Source organism: Gracilinanus agilis, chromosome 1, assembly GCF_016433145.1.
Source record: "Gracilinanus agilis isolate LMUSP501 chromosome 1, AgileGrace, whole genome shotgun sequence".
NCBI classification, from domain to species: domain Eukaryota; kingdom Metazoa; phylum Chordata; class Mammalia; order Didelphimorphia; family Didelphidae; genus Gracilinanus; species Gracilinanus agilis.
The window spans coordinates 552,653,412-552,673,687 of NC_058130.1; the positions used below are offsets into that span (position 1 = coordinate 552,653,412).

At 35.3% G+C, this 20,276-nt stretch overlaps 1 protein-coding gene across 1 annotated transcript in view; it reads right to left on the reverse strand.

Moving 5' to 3' along the window:
• Positions 1 to 20,276, reverse strand: part of LAMA1 (laminin subunit alpha 1) — a 143,409-nt gene continuing 123,133 nt past the window's right edge. The window contains exons 50-63 of the mRNA XM_044658067.1: positions 18,864 to 19,008; positions 17,468 to 17,609; positions 15,819 to 15,933; positions 15,226 to 15,396; positions 12,165 to 12,316; positions 11,124 to 11,309; positions 10,129 to 10,264; positions 8,999 to 9,111; positions 8,333 to 8,522; positions 7,534 to 7,692; positions 6,892 to 7,045; positions 3,435 to 3,568; positions 1,753 to 1,975; positions 1 to 280 (exon numbers count right to left, since the gene is read on the reverse strand). Coding sequence (XP_044514002.1) covers positions 120 to 280; positions 1,753 to 1,975; positions 3,435 to 3,568; positions 6,892 to 7,045; positions 7,534 to 7,692; positions 8,333 to 8,522; positions 8,999 to 9,111; positions 10,129 to 10,264; positions 11,124 to 11,309; positions 12,165 to 12,316; positions 15,226 to 15,396; positions 15,819 to 15,933; positions 17,468 to 17,609; positions 18,864 to 19,008 — 2,181 coding nt within the window. The 3' untranslated portion in view covers positions 1 to 119. The remainder of the gene's footprint in view (positions 281 to 1,752; positions 1,976 to 3,434; positions 3,569 to 6,891; positions 7,046 to 7,533; positions 7,693 to 8,332; positions 8,523 to 8,998; positions 9,112 to 10,128; positions 10,265 to 11,123; positions 11,310 to 12,164; positions 12,317 to 15,225; positions 15,397 to 15,818; positions 15,934 to 17,467; positions 17,610 to 18,863; positions 19,009 to 20,276) is intronic.

Here is a 20,276-nt window from a genome sequence, read left to right on the forward strand (position 1 = left end):
GGTTTTATTTAAGCACAAATAAGGAATTTTTTCATAAAAATTTCTGGCCCAAGTTGGAAAATAAAAGTCCTCTAGATAACAATTATATTTCTCTTCTCAACTGCTATTTTTCTGGGAAATTAGTTCTCATTCCCAGGACAAGAATGAGGAAAAACTCCTTGGAGGTCAAAGCCTTTGCTGAAATCAAAGGATTCCACTTGCTGAGTTTTAGTCAAGGTGAGTTTTCTCATGCAGCCCCGGAAGGGGGTCCGGCTGCTCAGACAATTTTGCTTTACATCAGCTGTTTGGAAAAGAAGAGAAGACAAAAACTTGTCAAATGTTATTGAAACGACTAAGGAAGAAAAGTGAAAATGACACAAAATAAAAATAATCACGAGTGATTTTGTACATCCAGATTTCTGTCCAAATAAAGGCTGGACTATAAAACCTTTAAGGTCCTAATTCTGAGAATCAGTGACTTACAATGGTAGAGGAGCTGGGACGTGAATCCTGTTTAATGCCTCTTTTGACTACTATGCCATGTGAGATGAATTAATTGGTTCACTTTATGTCAAGTAGTATTCACTTTCAAAACTATCTAATGGTTTATTTATTAGCACAGCTATTTGAAATTCTTCCTAGAATACTCATGTACTTTAAATAGCACCTTTTCAGAAATGAATCCTGGATAGTCAGGAGCCTGTTGTCAAAGTAGAATTTATACCTGAATCTCCCAATTACATATCTCCAGGGGCAGTCTCTTTCTAAAATTTAAGACTAGGAATAAAAAAAATTTTTTTTTTCCAGTTTGGTAACATAGTTAATAGTACCTGACCAAATCAGAAGGCTTCTTCATCCATAAAATTAAAGAGGATATTCTTTAAAAGGAAGGGAACCAGATTTGAAATATGGCTCAATAAGTGGGCCATCAACAAATCATCAACACCGTAGAGAGCTGTTGGACTTTAGCAGGCTCAGACTAGATGACTGAATTTATGGGAAAATTAGAAATGACTGAGAATTTCCAAGCAGATTACATACTTATGGTCAGCATTTAAAGATGACTTGGAGATTTGTGGAAAAGGCTATTCCCTCTCTATAGAAATTGATGAAGACATTTAGGAAATGATAGCTAAATCATCACATGAAATATTTCAGTGCTATTTGTCTCAGTTGATGCTGTGCCATTAGTAATCCTCTGTTGAAAGTTGGCTCAAACCAAAAATGTATACTATTTGGAAAACTGGAGCTTCTGGACAGTAGCCTCTACATATAAAGATGGCATTCAAAAAAGGACCCTAACAATACTTTTGATTACAAAATAATCTAGAATTCTTTCCATCCTTAACATGAGGTTTTTTTTTAACAGATAAGCCCAAACCATAACTGGTATAGGACCCATTCTTAAACTCCACCCAATCTAGTAATTGATGTGGGCACCATAATGCTTTATGTCTTTATAATCAGTTAAATTATATTGGTTTATCATGCAATAATACATATGAATGTGTACATATACACAAATGGACAATTTTTTAAACCTTTACTTTCTGTCTTAGAATCAATACTGTGTGTTGGTTCTAAGGTAGAAGACAAGTAAGGGCTAGGCAATTGGGGGGGGGGGTCTTGCCCAATATCATACACTTAAGAAGTGTCTGAAGTCACATTTGAACCCTGGACCTCTGATCTCTAAACCTTCTGGCTCCCCAAATCCACTGAGTTGCCTAGCCCCTATTTTTTTAATAAAAGGAAGACAATAGAGGCCATACATACCAGGGTATCCCCCAACATAGATGGGATTGTTGGTGTCTGCAGATGTGGACTGAGTGTGTGGGCTTTCTGCGGAACTGGATTTTCCATCAACAATTAAAATGATTCGATGTTTACTCTTGTGAGCTTGAAGCTTGTGCCACTTTCCATCACAAAGACTATTTGTAGATTTGGGTTCATACACAGCTGTAATTCTACCAGCTCCATTGTTGACATGAAATAAAACCTGAACAAACAACCAAGAGATAAGGAAAAATTGGGGTGAAATGCTTTCTTTAGGGGACAGTCATTCATTTTGAGTGTAGGTAAAGGCATAGATAGTCCTCTATTGAAGAGGAAAACTGTTTGAAATCAAATATTTGGTCTTGAAAAATTACTTGTAAAAAGATTCTGCTTCTGTGCCCTCTCCAAATTAAAAAAAAAATGTCAGTGGTACTGCCAAGAAAGATCCCCAATCAAAGTGTCTGACAGTATTCAGGCCAAGCAACAAGTTGTTCTGAAATGACTGAGATTGCCTGGTTGTATTGATCTCGAGGGGAAGCTGATGCATGTTTATGTAGGCTCATCTCCTGTGTGAATTTTTTAATCTGAACTGGAACCTCAATTTTAAGAAGTTCTAAATTGATTGAATGCTACTATCAGCCTGAAAATGTTTTGGTTTTTTTTTGAAGCCCAGATCAAAACAACTTTGAGGTTACATGTTAGGAAATGTCTGAGGCCAGATTTGAACCCGAGCCCTCTAGGCATGGCTCTCAATCCACTGAGCCGCCTACCTCCCCTCCTCTCACAAAGATTTTATAGAGAGGAGAAGACAGGAATAGATTAATGGTAAATAGATATTTTATCACTTTTCCCCCATATATACCCTTGCAAAGATTTGAAAATCAATCCTTTGAAATTGCCTCTTTTTAGCACAGACATCCTCCATTTGTACTTGTTCTATTCCAGATGCTTATCCCTATCTTCATTGTTTTCCTTTTTACTTCCTTTCCAGTTTGGGGACTGTGATAGATCTTCATTATCATTGATGGAGAAAATAACAAGTTATAGAAAACTTGGCAGATCTTTTCCCTTCTTTCACTTGTTTGTTGTCCTCCCTCCAGTGTTATACTTCAATGTTCTCCATATCACAAAACTATTTTCCCCAAATTTTGAGGCAACTTGTTTTTCCTAGCCTTTCTCTTTTCTGTTTTATGATCAATTTTTTCAGCATTCTCTATCAGGTTTTACAAATATTTTAAACACAGTGTGGCCTTTGGGTGCCTTAGTTTCTAAGTGGCAAGTGTGGGATCCATATTGAGATATCGAGTGATGATTAGCTGAACTGGTTTCTAGACTTGTTATGGTCTTCTTGTATTTAGAATATTCCATTTTTTTCATTACCATTCTTTTTTTTATTAATGCTGGGTTATTTGTAGTAGACTGTGGTCTCCTCTCCATCAAACAGTCAAATCTTGGGTTTCTAATAGTACCATAGAGTCAGAAACAGGGGAAATGAGTGTGACAGTTTTTTTCATTTTAAATAAAACGCAAAGAATTTTTAGATTGTTCATTATTTAGAATGAATTAAACTTTTTCCCTTCAGGAGGTAAGATAATCAACATTGGCTGTATGTGTCCTTGCTATTACTCGTCTAACTCTGTCATTATTACTATAAAAACACCATGAAGAAAATAAATACTTACTTTGCCATTTATTATTTCTATTCCGATAGCGTCCACCTTGGCACTGCTAATTCCTAGGAGCACACCATTCATTTCAGAGGTACGAAACTCTAGTGTAATAATGACATCTGATCGAACTTTGTAACCCTCTTTGACTGGAAAACAAGTATAAAAGTTACCGTATAAGATGTTTAGAATGTAGACTGCATCATAGTTCAGTGAGTAAAGAGGGAGCTTGACTAGTTTTGGTGAATGTCAGTGTATTTTAAAGCATTCAAATGCTTACATTAGAACAAGAACAATAGCACTTATATAGCACTTTAAAGTTTGTGCTTTACAAACATTATCTTATTTTATCCTCATAACACGATTCTATACGGTGTTGTTTCATTCATTGTCGACTCTTTGTGATCCCACTTTGGAGACTTCTTGGCAGAGATCCTAGAGTGGTTTACTATTTCCTTTTCCAGGTCATTTTTACAAATGAGGAACTAAGGCTAAGGGTTGAAAGTGACTTGCCCAGGGTCCCACAGACATGAAGTTTCTGAAGCCAGATTTGAATTCATGAAGGTGAGTCTTCCTTATTCCAAGCCAAGTGCTGCCCCATGATTGCTGTTATGTTAAATGCTATTAGCATCATCCCCATTTTACAGATGAGGAAACCAAGGGAGAGAGAACTTAAGTGACTTGCCCAGGGTCACATAGCTAATAAGGTATATAAGGGCTAGACTTGAATTCAAGTCTTCTTGATTCCAAGTATACCAATCTATCCACTATCTGACCTCATTCTCTTGCTGCTTCTTGATTTATTAATTGTATATTATCCTGGTTATAAATATATAACAAATATGAAATTAAAAATTAGAGAAGGGACTCTTTCATATTCACTCATGAAAAAGTCTAAAGCATCCCTCAGGTTCCTTGTTTTGAATACCCAAATACGTGAGCATCCTTTTGCTCATTAAAAAAAGACAAAACCCCAAAACAAAAACAATAGAACAATAAAACTGATTCATTTCAGCCCTACACCATTTAATCTGTCAATTTGATTTTGCTAAGATTTATATAATGTTAATTTCTATAATGAGTATGTGCAAAACATTCTTCAAAACAATTATATGATGATGCCCGGTCTTAAGAATTTATATTCTTAGGCAGTTTGAAAGCACAAGTGCCACTTTTTTTTTTTTTTTTTTTTTTTTTTTTGGCAAATCAGGATTTTAAAAGTCTAAATTAAATGTATATCTCCTTTTCAAAGGAAGGCTGGAAAGATAATGATTTGTGCTTATATTCCGTTGGTACCCTTTTTCTTGGGAAAGATGCTTCATAGGTTGTCTCCCTTCTCTCTCTTGCATTTTCAATTTTTCCATCTCCAAACCAAAGGGTTTCCTGGACCCCTCCATCTATAAACTTGCTCAGATCTCCTCATATCTAAAATTAGCTTTAATCTCCCCCTTCTATCTTTCTATTATTTTTCCTAATCTATTTCACTTTTCAGTCTGGCTTAAGGCCATATTCCCGCCTCACCCCCCCGGACATATTCTTTCAAAATATTACCAGTGACATATTAGTTGCCAGATCCAATGACCTTTTTAAAATCTTCAGTCTTTTTCTATGTCTTTTTATCAATGCCATTGCTCTTTAAAGAACTAGTTCCTCACCCATATAGTTTCCTCCTTTAGCCTCTGTTATATTGTAATTTTTTGGTTTTCCTCTAAACTCTGGGAATACTTCTCTAATACCTCCCTGCACCCCCTACCCACTTTTGCTCCTTTAGTCTTGGCTCTGTTTCTCTCTACACACTTCCCTCAGTAGTGATTTTATCTACTCTCATAGATTCAAGTATCATCTCTCCATAGATAACTCCAGACTCTTTACTCTAGTATTGACCTCTCTTGAGTTCATATCTACAAAAACAGAATCTCCTTCACATTTCCTCCTAGCTATCCTGACAGCATTTCAAACTTAACTAAAGATGATCATTATATTCTCAAGGGAAAGGTACTCATAACACAAAAGTACAAGTCACTATTGCTTCCAGCCTTACTCTGAAAGGAGGTATACATTGAATTTTGACCTTTCAAATTGCGATCTACAAAAAATAGACCTTGTACTTCCAAGCTGCCTAAGAATGTGAAGTCCTTAAGGCTAGGCATCATCACAGAACTTTCTAAAATTTCTAATTAATTAATTAATTGATTAATTAAGAAAGAATATTTTTCCATAGTTACATGATTCATGTTCTTTCCCTCCCCTCCTCTCATTCCCCCTCCTGTAGCCAACAAGCAATTCCATTGGGTTTTACATGTGTCATTGATCAAGACCTATTTCCATATTATTAATATTTGCAATAGAGTGATCGCTTAGAGTCTACGTCCCCAATCATATCCCCTATGAACCATGTGACCAAGCAAATGTTTTTCTTTTGTGGGCAGAACTTTTTTGAAGAATGTTTTGCACATTCCATAAATCAGTATAAAAATTAGCATTATGCAAATCTTAGTAAAAATCAAATTGGCTGTTTAAATCACAGAGGAATGACATGAACCAATTTCAAGCTATCCTTTCTTTCATACTCTTTTTAATACACGTTTTACCCATTAGTCCCCCACCCAAGTTACACAATCAAGACAAACTGGTGTCATCTTTGACTTCTCCCATTTAATCAATTCACCAAAGCCCTGTCATTTTGACCTCCAAGACCTCCTTTTCCATTCCTATTGTCGCCACCCTAGTTTTTAGCCCACTATTTCCCCTCACCAAGACTATTTCCACAGAATTTTACCTAGTCTCTCCTGGGTCTCTCTTCCCTCAAATCTGTTCTTCATGCAACTGCCAGATTAACATTTCTAATGCCTAGGTCAGCTTGCATTACTATCCTGCTCAGATTTTTTTTTAAGAGATGAACTACTAACTGACATAGTAGATGCTTAATAAATATTTAATTGACTGACCCTGACCGTCCCTGAACACACAACTTTACTTTCTTCGCTTTGCTGTCTTTGCTATTTATATACTATATATACTATTTATATACTATTTCCCTACCGAAATCCTACCTTCTTATCCTTCAAGGTCCAGCTCAATACTCCCTACTTTATGAAGCTTCTTCTGATCTTTTTTTCTCTTGAGCTCTCTTTCCACCTGCTAATACTCAATGTGCTTTTCATGTTCTATTTTACTAGAGTACAGTCACTTGACTTCTGCAAACCTCAAGTTTTTCATCTTTAGAATGAGAGGATTGGACTGGTCGATCTCAAAGATGTTCAGTTTCAACATAACACAATTTTCATTATTTACATATACAGACTTTAAATACGAAAGGGACATTCATCTAATTCACCCATCTCATTTTATAGATTTTTTTCACCTTCTACCAGACTGAAAACACCTTATCTGTATGTCTTTCTCACTGCTTTGAACAATACTTTGCACTTAGGAGGTAAATGAATGATTAATTGAATAGAATATTACTTACCCAGGGCAACAAATCCAGTCCCATCAAAGAAAGTTCCTTCCTGTGTCATCGTATAGCATTTTTTTAAAGAAAAGGCAGAAATTGAGTTGTTCATGTCAAGTTGTTTGCTGTTAATCATTACCTCTCCAATGCAGGCAGGGATGCCATGGGTAATCTAAACCAAAAGGAATATGACAGAAATGAACTGGATTAAAAGCTGATCCCTCATGAAAAACTGTCCCACAGAACTGCCCGTATCCTCAACATAACACTGAGTATTTATGATGCCAATATCCTAAAAAAGGCTCTATTTATTCCAGTTAGCTATTGTGGGAGGAATGTAGAGTGCATGGGGCCATCACCAGTATAAATTGAGAAGAACTTTATGTTCTCTGAGATTTGGTCAAATTGTTACTCTTATCATCAAAGCAACCAATACCTCAGTCTCAGTAAGATAAGTTAGAATTGAACAACACGCAATTTGTAAACATTTTTTATAAAGCTGGGCATTTCCTAACTGAGACAACTTTAAACAAAACAATTAAAAAATAAAAATTTCAAAAGATACTGTCTGCTTTGGACTATGAGGATTCATTTCCTAAGCAAAGTAAACACATCTACCCCTGAGTTACATCACTGACACAATTAGAGAAGGCTTCTTACATTTCCAATATTCTTGGCTTTATAATTTAATGGAAGGCCTCCAAGGTAAAATTTTCCTTCCACATCTAAGGTGTTACCATCTCCTATGGTTGAAACCATTGCCGACTCTTGTCCATCAATAGTGATGAAGCCCTTTCTTTTCACGTATTCAGTTTTCACCTGAAATTGAAACAAAATTTAGAATTTATACAAAATCTGAATAAGCCATAACAATCTTTTTTAGTTACAATAGCAATAATTCCTCACTGCATGCATAAGACAGAAATAACAAACTATAACAAACTGGGGAAAAATAATTCCACTTAATATATTCTAAGCTAATAGGCTTTTCCCTATTGTCCTTCCAAGGTTCTAGATTTTTTAATTGAGTTGTAACAAATGTCAGAATAACAGTTTTTTATGTTCTAGCCATCATCAAAATTCTGTTTTTATTTCATTCATGTTTCCTAAGAGAACAGAGACACAGTCCTCAATCCCACATTTATAGTAATAACTGAATAAAAGGTCCTCTGTAAAAGCTGTATATTTACAAGAGTATTATCAATTCCTTTTAATAAACCTTAGATAAAACTGAAAAACCAGAGTTGACAAAAATGCTAAATTTAGACATACATTTCAGTCAAGGTTTATCTAAAAGTTTTAGTATATTTATGTCACTGAGTGGCTGTAATTCACTACTCTTTAGCTTGTTGACATAGTTAAGTCAGGGAAATGTTTCTGTTTAAGTAAAACAAGAGAGTGGCTATCTGCTGAAGTTAACAAATGTTGGAGAACTGAATATAAATCTCTTGGTACTTACTGTGTGCCATTTTCCATCACTGAGAAAAGCAGGATGGGAGGCTTTGGCTCTCCCCTTCCCAAGGTCAAACATGAAGTACGCCTGTCCCTCATGGAGCTGAAGGGTTGCATAATCAATTTGGTTCTGATGAGCCATATAGTAAATCAGACCACTGCGGGCAAAGGTTCTGATAGAAAGCTGCACTGAAAGCCTTGTGGGAAGGAAAAAAAAAAAACGCTTAGTATTTAGAGAAGTTGAATCTCTTTGTAAAAAGAACAAGTAGGTGAAAAGTGCTAGACTTGAGGTCTTGAAGAAAGATCTGGGTTCCAATTCAGATCTGAGTTTTCTGGATTTCAAGGGTCTGGCACTCTATCCACTATACCACCTAGGTGCCCTAATTTCCCATATTATAATTGAAGAAACAGAGATAGACAGAGGCTAAGTGACTTGCCCAGGGTCATAGAACTAGTAAGTATCTGAAGCTCAATTTAAAATAAGGCTTTCCACCTCCAGTCCCAGTGTTCTAGCCACTGTACCACCTAATTGCTCATTGCCTCTTAAAAGAATGAAGAAAGATTAATCCTAGTTGATTCTTTGGGAATGACCAAAATTCCACATCCTAAAAGGACTCCTCATGGGTTTAAATGAAAAGTGATGGGCCAAAAGACAGAATTGAGACATACATACCTCTTTCTAACAGCAAACTGGTTGAAAGGCAAAATTAGGTGACTGCCTGAGGCCAGGCCAAACTGATGGGCATTGGGGACATAGTCTGGCTCTCTATCTACCACACATTGCTCCTGTAATAAAAAAAAACAACAAATAAACCATACTTCAGTGCATATTCAAGCTTCATCTGCAATGTTTAGTTTCTTTTTTTCTTCCATTATTTCTTTCTTCATTTTAAACCCTTATCCTTCTGTCTTAGAATCTATACCAATTATTGGTTCTAAGACAGAAGAGCAATAAGAGATAGGCAATTGGGGTTAAGTGTCTTACCAGTTACACAGCTAGGAGGAGTCTGAGGCCCAATTTGAATCCAGGTCTTCTCTCCTGCAAGCCTAGCAACCTATCCACTGAACCGCCTGGCTGTCCCCTACCCTTTTTTTAAACCCTTGTCTGAAAATCCATATGGGTTCCAAGGCAGAAGAAGAGTGGTAAGGGCTAGGTCACAGTATATAATTTCCAACCACCATCCCCTTCAAGGTTTAGCCACCTAGAGCTCTCAGCCAAAGATTTATTGTATTTTTAAAATGCAAAAACCATCCTTAGTCCAAAAACAGGCAGCACAGGGTGTAGCTCAGGCTGTTGTTTGCTGACCTCTTGCTCTTTTTTATTTTGCCATTGTTCAATTGTTCCAGTATGATCCTCTGTAACCCTTTTTGGAGTTTTCTTGGCAAAGATACTGGAGTGGTTTGCCATTTCCTTCCCCAGATCATTTTACAATCGAAGCAAACCAGATTAAGTGACTTGCCCAGGATTACACAGCTATTAACTGTCTAAATCCAGATTTGAATTCAGATCTTTTTGACTCCAGGCCCTGCACTTTATCCATTTAGTTACCTTGCTGCCTCCAAAGAGAAATATTAACATAACAATAAAAATGCCATTCCCTATAGCTTTGGTCACATAACTCTAATACTCATTTTTTTAAAGGCTGTTCACTTATATTAGCTATTCTGGCATATTTAATTTTCACATTAAAAAAGCCACAGTGTGCTCTTGTTCCAATATTTGTTAACCTGTCAGACAGCAGTTGAACTGTTATGGATTACGGTTGTAACAACCACAGTTCGATTACAGAGAGCTATGCTTACAAGACTTAATAATGGGTGAGCCTCTGGCTGGCGTTCCACCTCCTCTCCGTGGATAAGGGGTTGAAGCCTTTCTGAAAGCAGGCAGCTGTCCATGTCCACTTGCTCATACCGCACTGCAGTACTAAAATCTAAAAGCCTAGGCAACAGAAAGGGTTCCAGAAATTAATGTGCCATGCCACAAACACATACAGAAAGAATAATTTCTGATGTTCGATTATTTAAAGTATTTTAAATAAAATAAAAACTATGATAATAGCATAAAATAACAAGGATTATTCTGATTACGTTAGACTTTTTACAATGCAGTTAAAATATAACATTATTGGATGGATTCATGTGTTGAAGACCACCAGGTTTGACTGAGGCCATTCTGGTGTTTCAGGTTGAGAATTGGAATGAAACAAAATCTTTATGTACTAATAATAGCTCATATTTTAGGTACACAAAGTACTTTCTTGGAAGCTGTTTTTAGTTTAAACTTCGTAGCCCATTTGTACAGCTGTGATTTCAGAGATGAACTCAAAAGAGACTGCAATATAAGTTCTCAATACTAGTTTCTTCTCAATACATATCAAAACTTTAATTTAACCTTGATAGGCTTTTCTGTAATCATAAGGGATCAGTAATTAAAAAACAAAAAAAGTTACCATTTTATACTCTTCCAAGTACAACCTATAATGGAATAAATAATCTGAAGTCAACTTTCTAGAGGTTCAAAAATCCAGGGAAGAGAAAAGCCCTCGAATAATTGGGTAATTCTAATAATATCACATCAAAGTCTATTTGTTACTCATCAAGAATTTATAAAATCCCATGATTGTTCTCAGACACTAAAAATTGGGTTACCCTCTAAATACAGAGTATCGATTTCCATTGAACTTGAATTTTGGGATATTTATCCAATAGAAATGGGTCATAAATGATTAATAATCATGTTAGAGTAGAATGTTATAAACTTTTTCCTTCAAAAGCTTTGGTTATTTATTTAGACTTACTCCATATTGAAGATTAAGTTTTTTATACAGCCGTAAAAAGATTTCCTGATTCTTAAAGCGTAAATGACTTCGTCTTCTGGGATTCCACCTATGTATAGGTGGGATACATTTATGATCTTGGTTTCCGCCAATGCCCCAAATCTCATTTCTGTTTGATTGGCTTCATCTACTTGTACTGTGATGGTTCTGAAAATTCAAAGTAAAAAGCAAAAATCTAGTTTTTCTTTTTGTTCCTAAATGGACAAACCAGTTCTATTAGTATTTTAAAACAAAAATTGATTAAACAATGCCTGAATTACTAAAACAATGATGGCATGATGATTTTTCACAATTGAACTTTGGTAATTAAAATACTTCAGTATAAATGAGATTGTTTAAATATTAAAACCTAGAATTTTATTTTATTTAATATTACCTTACATCAATTAGAACTGATACTAATTATCAATTCCAAGGCAGAAGAGCGGTAAGGGCTAGGCAATGGTGGTTAAGTGACTTGCCCAGGGTCACACAGCTTGGAAGTGTCTGAGGCCATATTTGAACTCAGGAAGATGTGTCTTCCTGACACTAGGACTGCCACCTAGCTGCCCTCTATACTCTTATACAATCTTCTATTGCAGTATACAAGGTGTTCTACATTCTGTTTATTTTATATACAAATATCCTGGTACCTTGATATAATAACACCTTCTGGCAAGGAAAAATCTGTCATAAAGACAATCTGGCATAGGTTCCAACCAAAAGGAGTTTGGTTATTGCAATATCAAAAGGAGCTCATTATAAGATAGTTATATTTTTAAAGAAGTTCTAGAATAAGGGCTCCTAAGAATGGTGTTATATATACTGAGGCCTCAACATATCACACGATAATAAAATCTCTGGACACGACCTTCTGTGAAAAATAAATTATCCAGATTATTTCAGTGCAAGAGTCATTATAATTATGTCAGTTCTAATGGAAATTCATACATCATCTGATAATGATATGGTTACTACATGTGTGTGTGAGTGTGTGTATGTGTTATCTTATGTATATAGTACCTTTTATTCCTGATTAAAACAACGGAATGTTCTTGCCCATCACTGTATGTTCCTGTAGTAGAACTGAGGGTGGCTTTTCGAGTGCTCATTCCATCCCCAGGATTAATATATATTTCAAGATCACCATCAATCAGCATGATAGAGAAGAAGGGCTGTGAAAATTTCAAATGAAGAGAGGTTTTCCACAGGACATTAGTTTTCTAATTTTAATTCCAAATGTTCTCTTTTATGTTATCTAATTACTTAATTTGTGAGCTTTCCTGTCAAGAAAATAATAACTAATATTTTTATAGTGAAGGTATATGAAGTAATTTACATGTTTCATTCAATAAGCAAAAAAAAGAGAAAATATCATATGCTAAAGAGATGTATCCTTTACAATTAGGCTAAAAATATTCAAATTTTAATATGAATAGAGCTTTGCAAAAGCTTCTTTAAGTTATGATAAAATTAAGGAAAATTCTTAGCACTTTGACTGTAGAAAATTTGTTTTTTAAATTTCGTCTACATGGAAATTGACAGTGTTCATATTTAGGTAATGGTATTTTTGTTAAAAAGAATAGCTTTTGAGCCTGAAGAGGTGAAATTATCTTTCAGATAATCTCCTATAGATGCAATTACTCAGGCTCTTAATACATAACCCCAAACCCAATTATTTTTGTTTCTCGATTTTTTTATTATCTAGAATAACATAGTTTAAAGCAATTAGGAAGAAAACCATAGAAAGTAAAAAATGAATGTCGGAGAATCTTAGTCCCTCCTTTCAAGTAGTTTCTAAAAAGTGAAACTAGATAGACTTGGAGACAAACTCTTATGTATAGGGAGAGAAATATATAGTAACTCTAGAAAGGTAAGCTAGAACCAAATTATCAGTGAGTTAATATTTGGAAAAAAATTCTTGGCAAAGTGCCTGGCACATAGTAGGTTGTCTCATAAGTGTTTATTCCCTTCCCATCTTTATATAGTGGCCCATCAAAAAACACAGATTTATAAAGAGGCCCAACTAGGTTCTTCATTCTCCAAAAAAGCACGCATAACACTTTCATTTTGGGGACAAACTTGTGCTTCAGGAAAGAAGGATTAGTATTCCTCAACTACAGCAGGCAGTAATTTCCCTTAGAACTTTGGCCTTGCATGAGCATAGGTCAGTCATTTCATACTGCTGAGGTTTCCATCAGTTCTTCAAGCCTATTATTGTGATTCTATGGACTTTTGGAGGGCCAATTTGAAGGTCTTTGCTGGATCAAGGTGGACAAATCCCATTCACATACTACTTTTGTTTTTCCTCTGCTACAATGCAGCTGCTTTCCTAGATTGCCTTTCCATTTTTAAATGTGGTTTTCCCCTAACTTGCCTATAGGGCAACTGTCTCTCTAATACTATACTCAGCAATTACGTAGTTTACTTTAGTGGACTGAAATCGTCTCCTCCTACCACCTCACTCTCTTTGAAGACAGTCTATAATTCTGTTAAGAAGACACTTTCCTGTCTGTCTTTCTAATATAGTTTACTCATTAGTACATTTTTTTCTTTACTAAAACAACGCTAATTCACAATAATGATGTTACCACAACTCCATATGAAGTTGAGTTTGTAGAATTTAACTCAAACTTTAACTTAATTGAAATTTCCCCTGCTACTTTTGCAATTTTATTATACATATCAGATGTACTTTTTTTCTGAATTCTTCAGACCCAGTGTGAGAGATGAAGACACAACAGATATTCATGTCAGTGGTCCTCTAATAAAATCTATTGCACTTTAATGTATGACATTTTTTTTTTAAACCCTTGTACTTCGGTGTATTGTCTCATAGGTGGAAGATTGGTAAGGGTGGGCAATGGGGGTCAAGTGACTTGCCCAGGGTCACACAGCTGGGAAGTGGCTGAGGCCGGGTTTGAACCTAGGACCTCCTGTCTCTAGGCCTGACTCTCACTCCACTGAGCTACCCAGCTGCCCCCAATGTATGACATTTTAATATTAAAAATGAATATTAAGAATCATTAAATGAAGGAAGAAAAAAAGGAAGGGGACAAAAATCAAACCATTTGAAACCTTTTTTTATTTTTGGTTACTAAAAGTAAAGAGGATCATGCATAGGCAAACAATAAAAGAAAACCACTGCTATACACAAAAGTTTCTTTCTGAATTAATGCAAATTATGACAGAAATAATAAGGAATAGTATATTATATTTTTATATTTTAAGTTATTTTTAAACCTCTTAGTTTTTCCAAAGGTCTTTAATCTTCCTTATTTCTTTTAAGGGGCTCATCATCCTTTTAGTTACCCAGGTTGTAAATCAAGTGAATCAATCCTTCACTATCCCTTAACCTCATATCCAATTATTAACAAGTTGACACTACACATTCCTTGCATTTGTCTTCTCTTCACTTATAGGATTACTATCTTAGTTCAAACCCTCATAACCTATTCATTTAGACTGTTGTAATGGCTTCCTATTTGGTCATTCCTGCTTCCTGCTCCCCTCTTCAATTCATCTACCACACAATTTTCTAATCTTCCTAGTGCACAAATATGACTATGTCACTGACCTTCTAGAGAAGCTTCAATAGCTCCCTATTGCCTCTTGGATAAACAAGAAACTCTTTAAGAGGAAATAATCTGAATCTAGCTAACCTTTCCAGAATCACTGCACATTACTTATTCCCTCCCTTTCATACATTCCACCTTTCAGACAAACTGACGTAGTTGCTATTTCCCTTACACAATGTTCTATCTCCTGCCTCTTTGCTCATGTCTGAAATACCTTCCTGTCTTACTACTAACTCTTAACATTTCTAACAACTATTAAGGCTCAGGTGAGACACTACCTTTCTTGATCCCCCAAGTTGCCCTACCCTGACCCCTAAAATGACTTTGTATACATATACTTACTTATTTGTATACATAGCATGCCCCTTTCCTTTCCAGGTAAAATTTATTCCTCTTGTGGTCAAACACTGCTGTTTTGTTCTTTGTATCTTGCATGTAGTAGGCATTTACTAAATGCTTCTTAAATGAATTAAATCAGTCGCTCCATAGTGTTTAAAATAACTCACCACATTTGCCTGTCGACGACTTCTCTTCTCTTTTCCTGTGTTAAGGCCAGATAGGATGATACCACTATTGTTCTTAGTGGCAAATGTTATCATCAACTCAGATTCTGTCAACAAAGGCTTGGGTGGCAATTCTATGTAGCCTTCATTGAAGATACTTGCACTTCGGATGGGCTGTTTTAAAAAAAGAGAACAATTGGGGGTAGCTAGGTGGCTCAGTGGATTGAAAGATAGGCCTAGAGTCGGGAAGTCTTAGGTTCAAGTACAGTATTGATTCCAAAACAGAAGGTGAGGACTTAAAAAATACATATAAAAGAGGACAATTCACTAATAATAGCTCAAATTTACATAGCTCTTTTTTTTTAAGCCTTACTTACCATCTTAGAATCAATATTGTGTATTGGTTCCAAGGCAGAAGAGTAGTAAGGGCTAAGCAATTGGGGTTAAGTGTTTTGCCCCAGGATCCCATAGCTAGGAAGTGTCTGAGGCCAAATTTGAACCCAGGACCCTCCTATTTTTGGGCCTGGCCCTCTCTATCAACTAAGCAATCTAACTGTCCCAACAATAATATAATCATAATAAAAAATACTTCATACCTCCAGTGAGCATCCTTTTCTCACTCCATAAGAATTTCTGAGTAAGTCAAAAGTAGTCCTGGAAATTTCCAGACTTTTAATACAGCCTACATATGATCTGCTAGTAATTCCTTTCCTGGATCAAAAAGAAGGAAACAAAAAAGGCTATATGACTCAATTCTGAATTTCTAATTTTTAAAGGAAAAAAAAATGGACCTAACCTGATATGGAGAAACTACTTCCTAGTGCAATCAAAACAACTTCTCCCACAAATGAACACATGGTTAAGATGAATTACAATTTATTACACCCTTAAATAAACAAAAAGATTATATGTAGGGACAAAAAGAATGATATGAATTTGTCTGATAGTTATATAGATATCTAATGATGTTATTGACCCCACCCCCGCCATGAAACTTGACTAACTCTTAACATTTTTAATATCTATACTAAAACAGAGCCTAAGCGTCTTAAAACTCCAAATTTTCCTTTTGGAAACTTCATCACAATAATTTTGTGCATCATAGACTTTCCCATATACCCCCCAAAATCTAAATGTGGCAGAATAAAAGTTCTTTGATGGCAAAGACTGTTTTTTTTCTTTACATCCCCAGCATCTAGCATACTATCTGGTACATCCCAATAAATGCTTACTTAATTGAATTTAACTATAATATAGTCAATTCAATTTCCTTTGGATATTAATATGGCAGGAAAAATCAATAAAGGAATTATTAAATAATTCACACTGTTTATCCATGACCTTGCCCTTCGGATAAGAATAACATCTTCACTCCAATTTCTCTCTCTCTCTCTCTCTCTCTCTCTCTCTCTCTCTCTCTCTCTCTCTCTCTCTCTAAGAATAATACATGATATGCATACTATCAAGGTATAAAAAAACTCTATGTGAACTTCCAGAGGGAAAAAGAAATTATTAGTTGCATCAGGAGTTTGAAAAAGAAAGATTAAGTCAAGTTTCATGGTACAGGTGGTATTTGAGTTGTCCAGACAGGTATTAGGTGAAGAGATGTTACACTATGGATTCCATATTATGTCTTCCATACATAAGGAACAAAGGGAGCAAAATCCTGGAAGCAGGGAGGCTTAGACCCTGCTCAGGAGATAGAAATCACTTGATCATGGCTGGGTAAAAGGCAGGAGGGTAATATTATATAACTCCTTATTTGGGGGCACTAAGGGACTGAGAACAGAGAAATGGCATGACCAGATCTATCTATCTATATATGTCTATATCTATATCTATATCTATATCTATATCTATATAAAAGGAAGAGAAGTTAGTAGTAGAATGTAGGATGCATTGGAAAATGAAAGTGGATATGAGAAGATTCATGATGGATCTAGTACACTATTAATGAGGATGACAGGCTGTATGAGAGGTGATGTAAATGTATAACTGACTGGACTTGGCAATTAGTTATTCATGAAAAATGAGGGAAAGGAAAGAGTCAAAGTTAATAATACAGTAATGAATACAGGAGAGACTTTGAGATCTGTGGTACCACCAACAAAGTTATGAACTTTAATTATGACAAGCACTGATATTTTTTTAAACCACCAATTGCTCCACTACATAGCAAACTGGTTTACTGACTAAAATTAGGTAATCAATGGTAGAAAAAAAATTCTGTTTTCCAACAGGACACCTTAGAACTTTTGTTCTGGGCAATCCGCCAACATAAATTGGATCCTTATTCAAACGATTCAAGTCAGATGATCCTCCAGGAGATTCCCCTTGCTTTGTTTCTTTTGAAGTGGTGTTATATGCATCATTAACTATTAAGAGTCCTAAAAGGGGACACAGAAGTGGACAAAGAAGAAAATCAGGATAGCTTTGTAAACTAACATTTTTATTTGCTAAACTCTGTATTCCTGATCTAGGCAGAGAACTATCAAATCTCAGTGTAAAATCTTTCTTTAAAAAAAATCCTTTGGAATAAAGAAATGGAGGAATTCCACATGAACTGGAATGATCTCCAGGAATTCATGCAGAACAAAAGGAGCAGAACCAGAAGAACATTGTAAACAGAGACTGATACATTATGGCACAATCGAATGTAATGGACTTTTCTACTAGTAGCAATGCAATGACCCAGGACAATCCAGAGGAACTTGTGATAAAGAACACTATCCACATCCAGAGAAAGAACTGTGGAACCAGAAATGCATTAGAAAAATATATGCTTGGTCACTTAGTGAGACAGAGATGTGATTAGGGTTTTGATATTAAATGATCACTCTACTGCAGATATGAATAACAAAGAAATATGTTTTGAACAATGATACATGTATAACCCAGTGAAACTGCTTGTCAGCTTTGGGAGGGGAGTGGACAGAGGTGGGTGGTAGTGGTGGTGGTGATCATGAATCATGTAACCATTGAAAAATATTCTAAATAAGAATAAAAAAATTCCTGTGACTTGGACTTTGATGAGATTATTAGTTAATAAGCCTATCTGACATTGCAGTACAAATTTAAAATAATTGTATATTCTATATTTGTCTAAAGGAAAGTTATATAGAATGCATACATTTAATCTTCATCTGATAAATTTTAGGACCATAGAGAATAATAGGAACACAGACTGAGAGTTGAAGAAATTTTAGAGGTTCTCTCATCCTCATTTTCTAGATGAGATTTAAATAGATTAAGAGATTTGCTCAAAGTAACACAAATATTCAGCAGTAGACTCAGGATTTGAACTCAAGTCCACTAATTCAAAACCATGGCTTTTTCCACTGCCCCATGCTATCTCCTTACATCATTTGAGCCCCTATTAAACACAAACACTATGTAGTTGATTATTGTCTCAATTTCAACTTTTAAAGTTGTTAAGCATATTTTCTTTCAATGCTTTCAATGAATGGTTATATTAAAGATTATTTTAAAGTCACTATATTTTATAAGGACAAATACTACAGAAATGATTTTTATTAGCATACAGTTCAGAAACTCAAAATAAAATGAATTACTTATATTAAAGGAAATACAATCTTCTGTTATAACTACATTCATTCTAGTCCATTCATAATGTTTCTTACCTTGTTTTCTGTTACGTTGGAATGAAATCTTGTACCAGATTCCATTATTGTAACGTCTGTCTGTAATTAGAACTAGAGGGCCTGAACCAAGATCAACAGTTAGTTTAATTCTGCCATCGACCAGCTCAATAGAGAGGAAATCTCTCTGTTGGAGAAAAAAAGAACAACACAGGCAGTTATCCACTAGTAAATTTCCATGATGAGGTTTTAAATTTTATTTTTTAAGTTGATGGCAGTACTATATTTACTTGCTGATTTGACAGCAGTTGCCAGAGTACCACCATCTAGTACAAAAATCCATTAAGAGCAAAACTCAGGTTTTATTGAAAGTTGTAAACCTATGGAAGGATTTCACTGTTCAACACCCTCATCTTAATGGATTACACAGATTATTTTCATAGCAAATTGTGAATTTATTCACTTGAAACTTGAGAGATTGGTATTTTCAGCACAGAAAATTCCCCCAAAGTTAAAGAATCTCAGACTTATTAAAAGCTGTGAGAAAGTCATATCTAGTGAAAACTGTATCAGAGATGTTCCTTATAACTGGTCATGTACCATCCTCTTGAAAACCTTCAATTATGAGGGACTCATTCTTTTTCAAGGAAATGCATTCCCCTTTTAGATAGTTTTAATTACTACAAAGTGTGTCCTTACCTTGAGCTAACATCAATTTTTTGGCAACTCATACCCGCTGCTCCTAGTTTTGCCCTCTAGAGCAAAGCAAAACAAATCTAATCCTTCTCCAGCATGTCAGTCTTTCAAATACCGGATCACCTAGCATATTTCCCAAGTTAAAAAATTCCAAGTTCCTACAATCAATACTTCTATGGCATAGCATCAGGTCTTCTTGAAGGTGAGAGGAAGGCAATAGATAGGGCGGGTGGGGAGGCAGGGGCAAAGATAGATCCAGAGCTATCCCATGGAGAATTTCCTTCCATTAATGCTTTTTGTTAACTTGTCTTTAACTTACAGTCTTACAACAGTGTTGAAACAAGTATTCCAAAGAATACTAGTAGGCTGTGAGTTTAACTAGGGCTGCTACAAAGTTCTGGGTATTGTTTTTGCAGATAGCAGAACATTTAGAAATGATTTTGTTGAATATAAGTTCTAGTTACTCAGAATACTACAATAAGTATATTTCTAAAACAAATACCACTTGCCTATTATATTTACTCCTAATCTCCAAACACATCTGACCTCAAACTCACAAAGAACATAGCAAAAATACCCATTTTTATTAGAGAAACTGCATGTTGCTAAACTATGGGCTTACGATTCTTTTTAAATATCCTAAATCTCCCACACTGCTGTTCATGACAAAAAATATTGTACCGTGAGTTTAAAAAGTATGAGAACCACTATTCTACAGTCCTCTTCTGTGAATATCTTCTGAGATACTGAGAGGTAGGA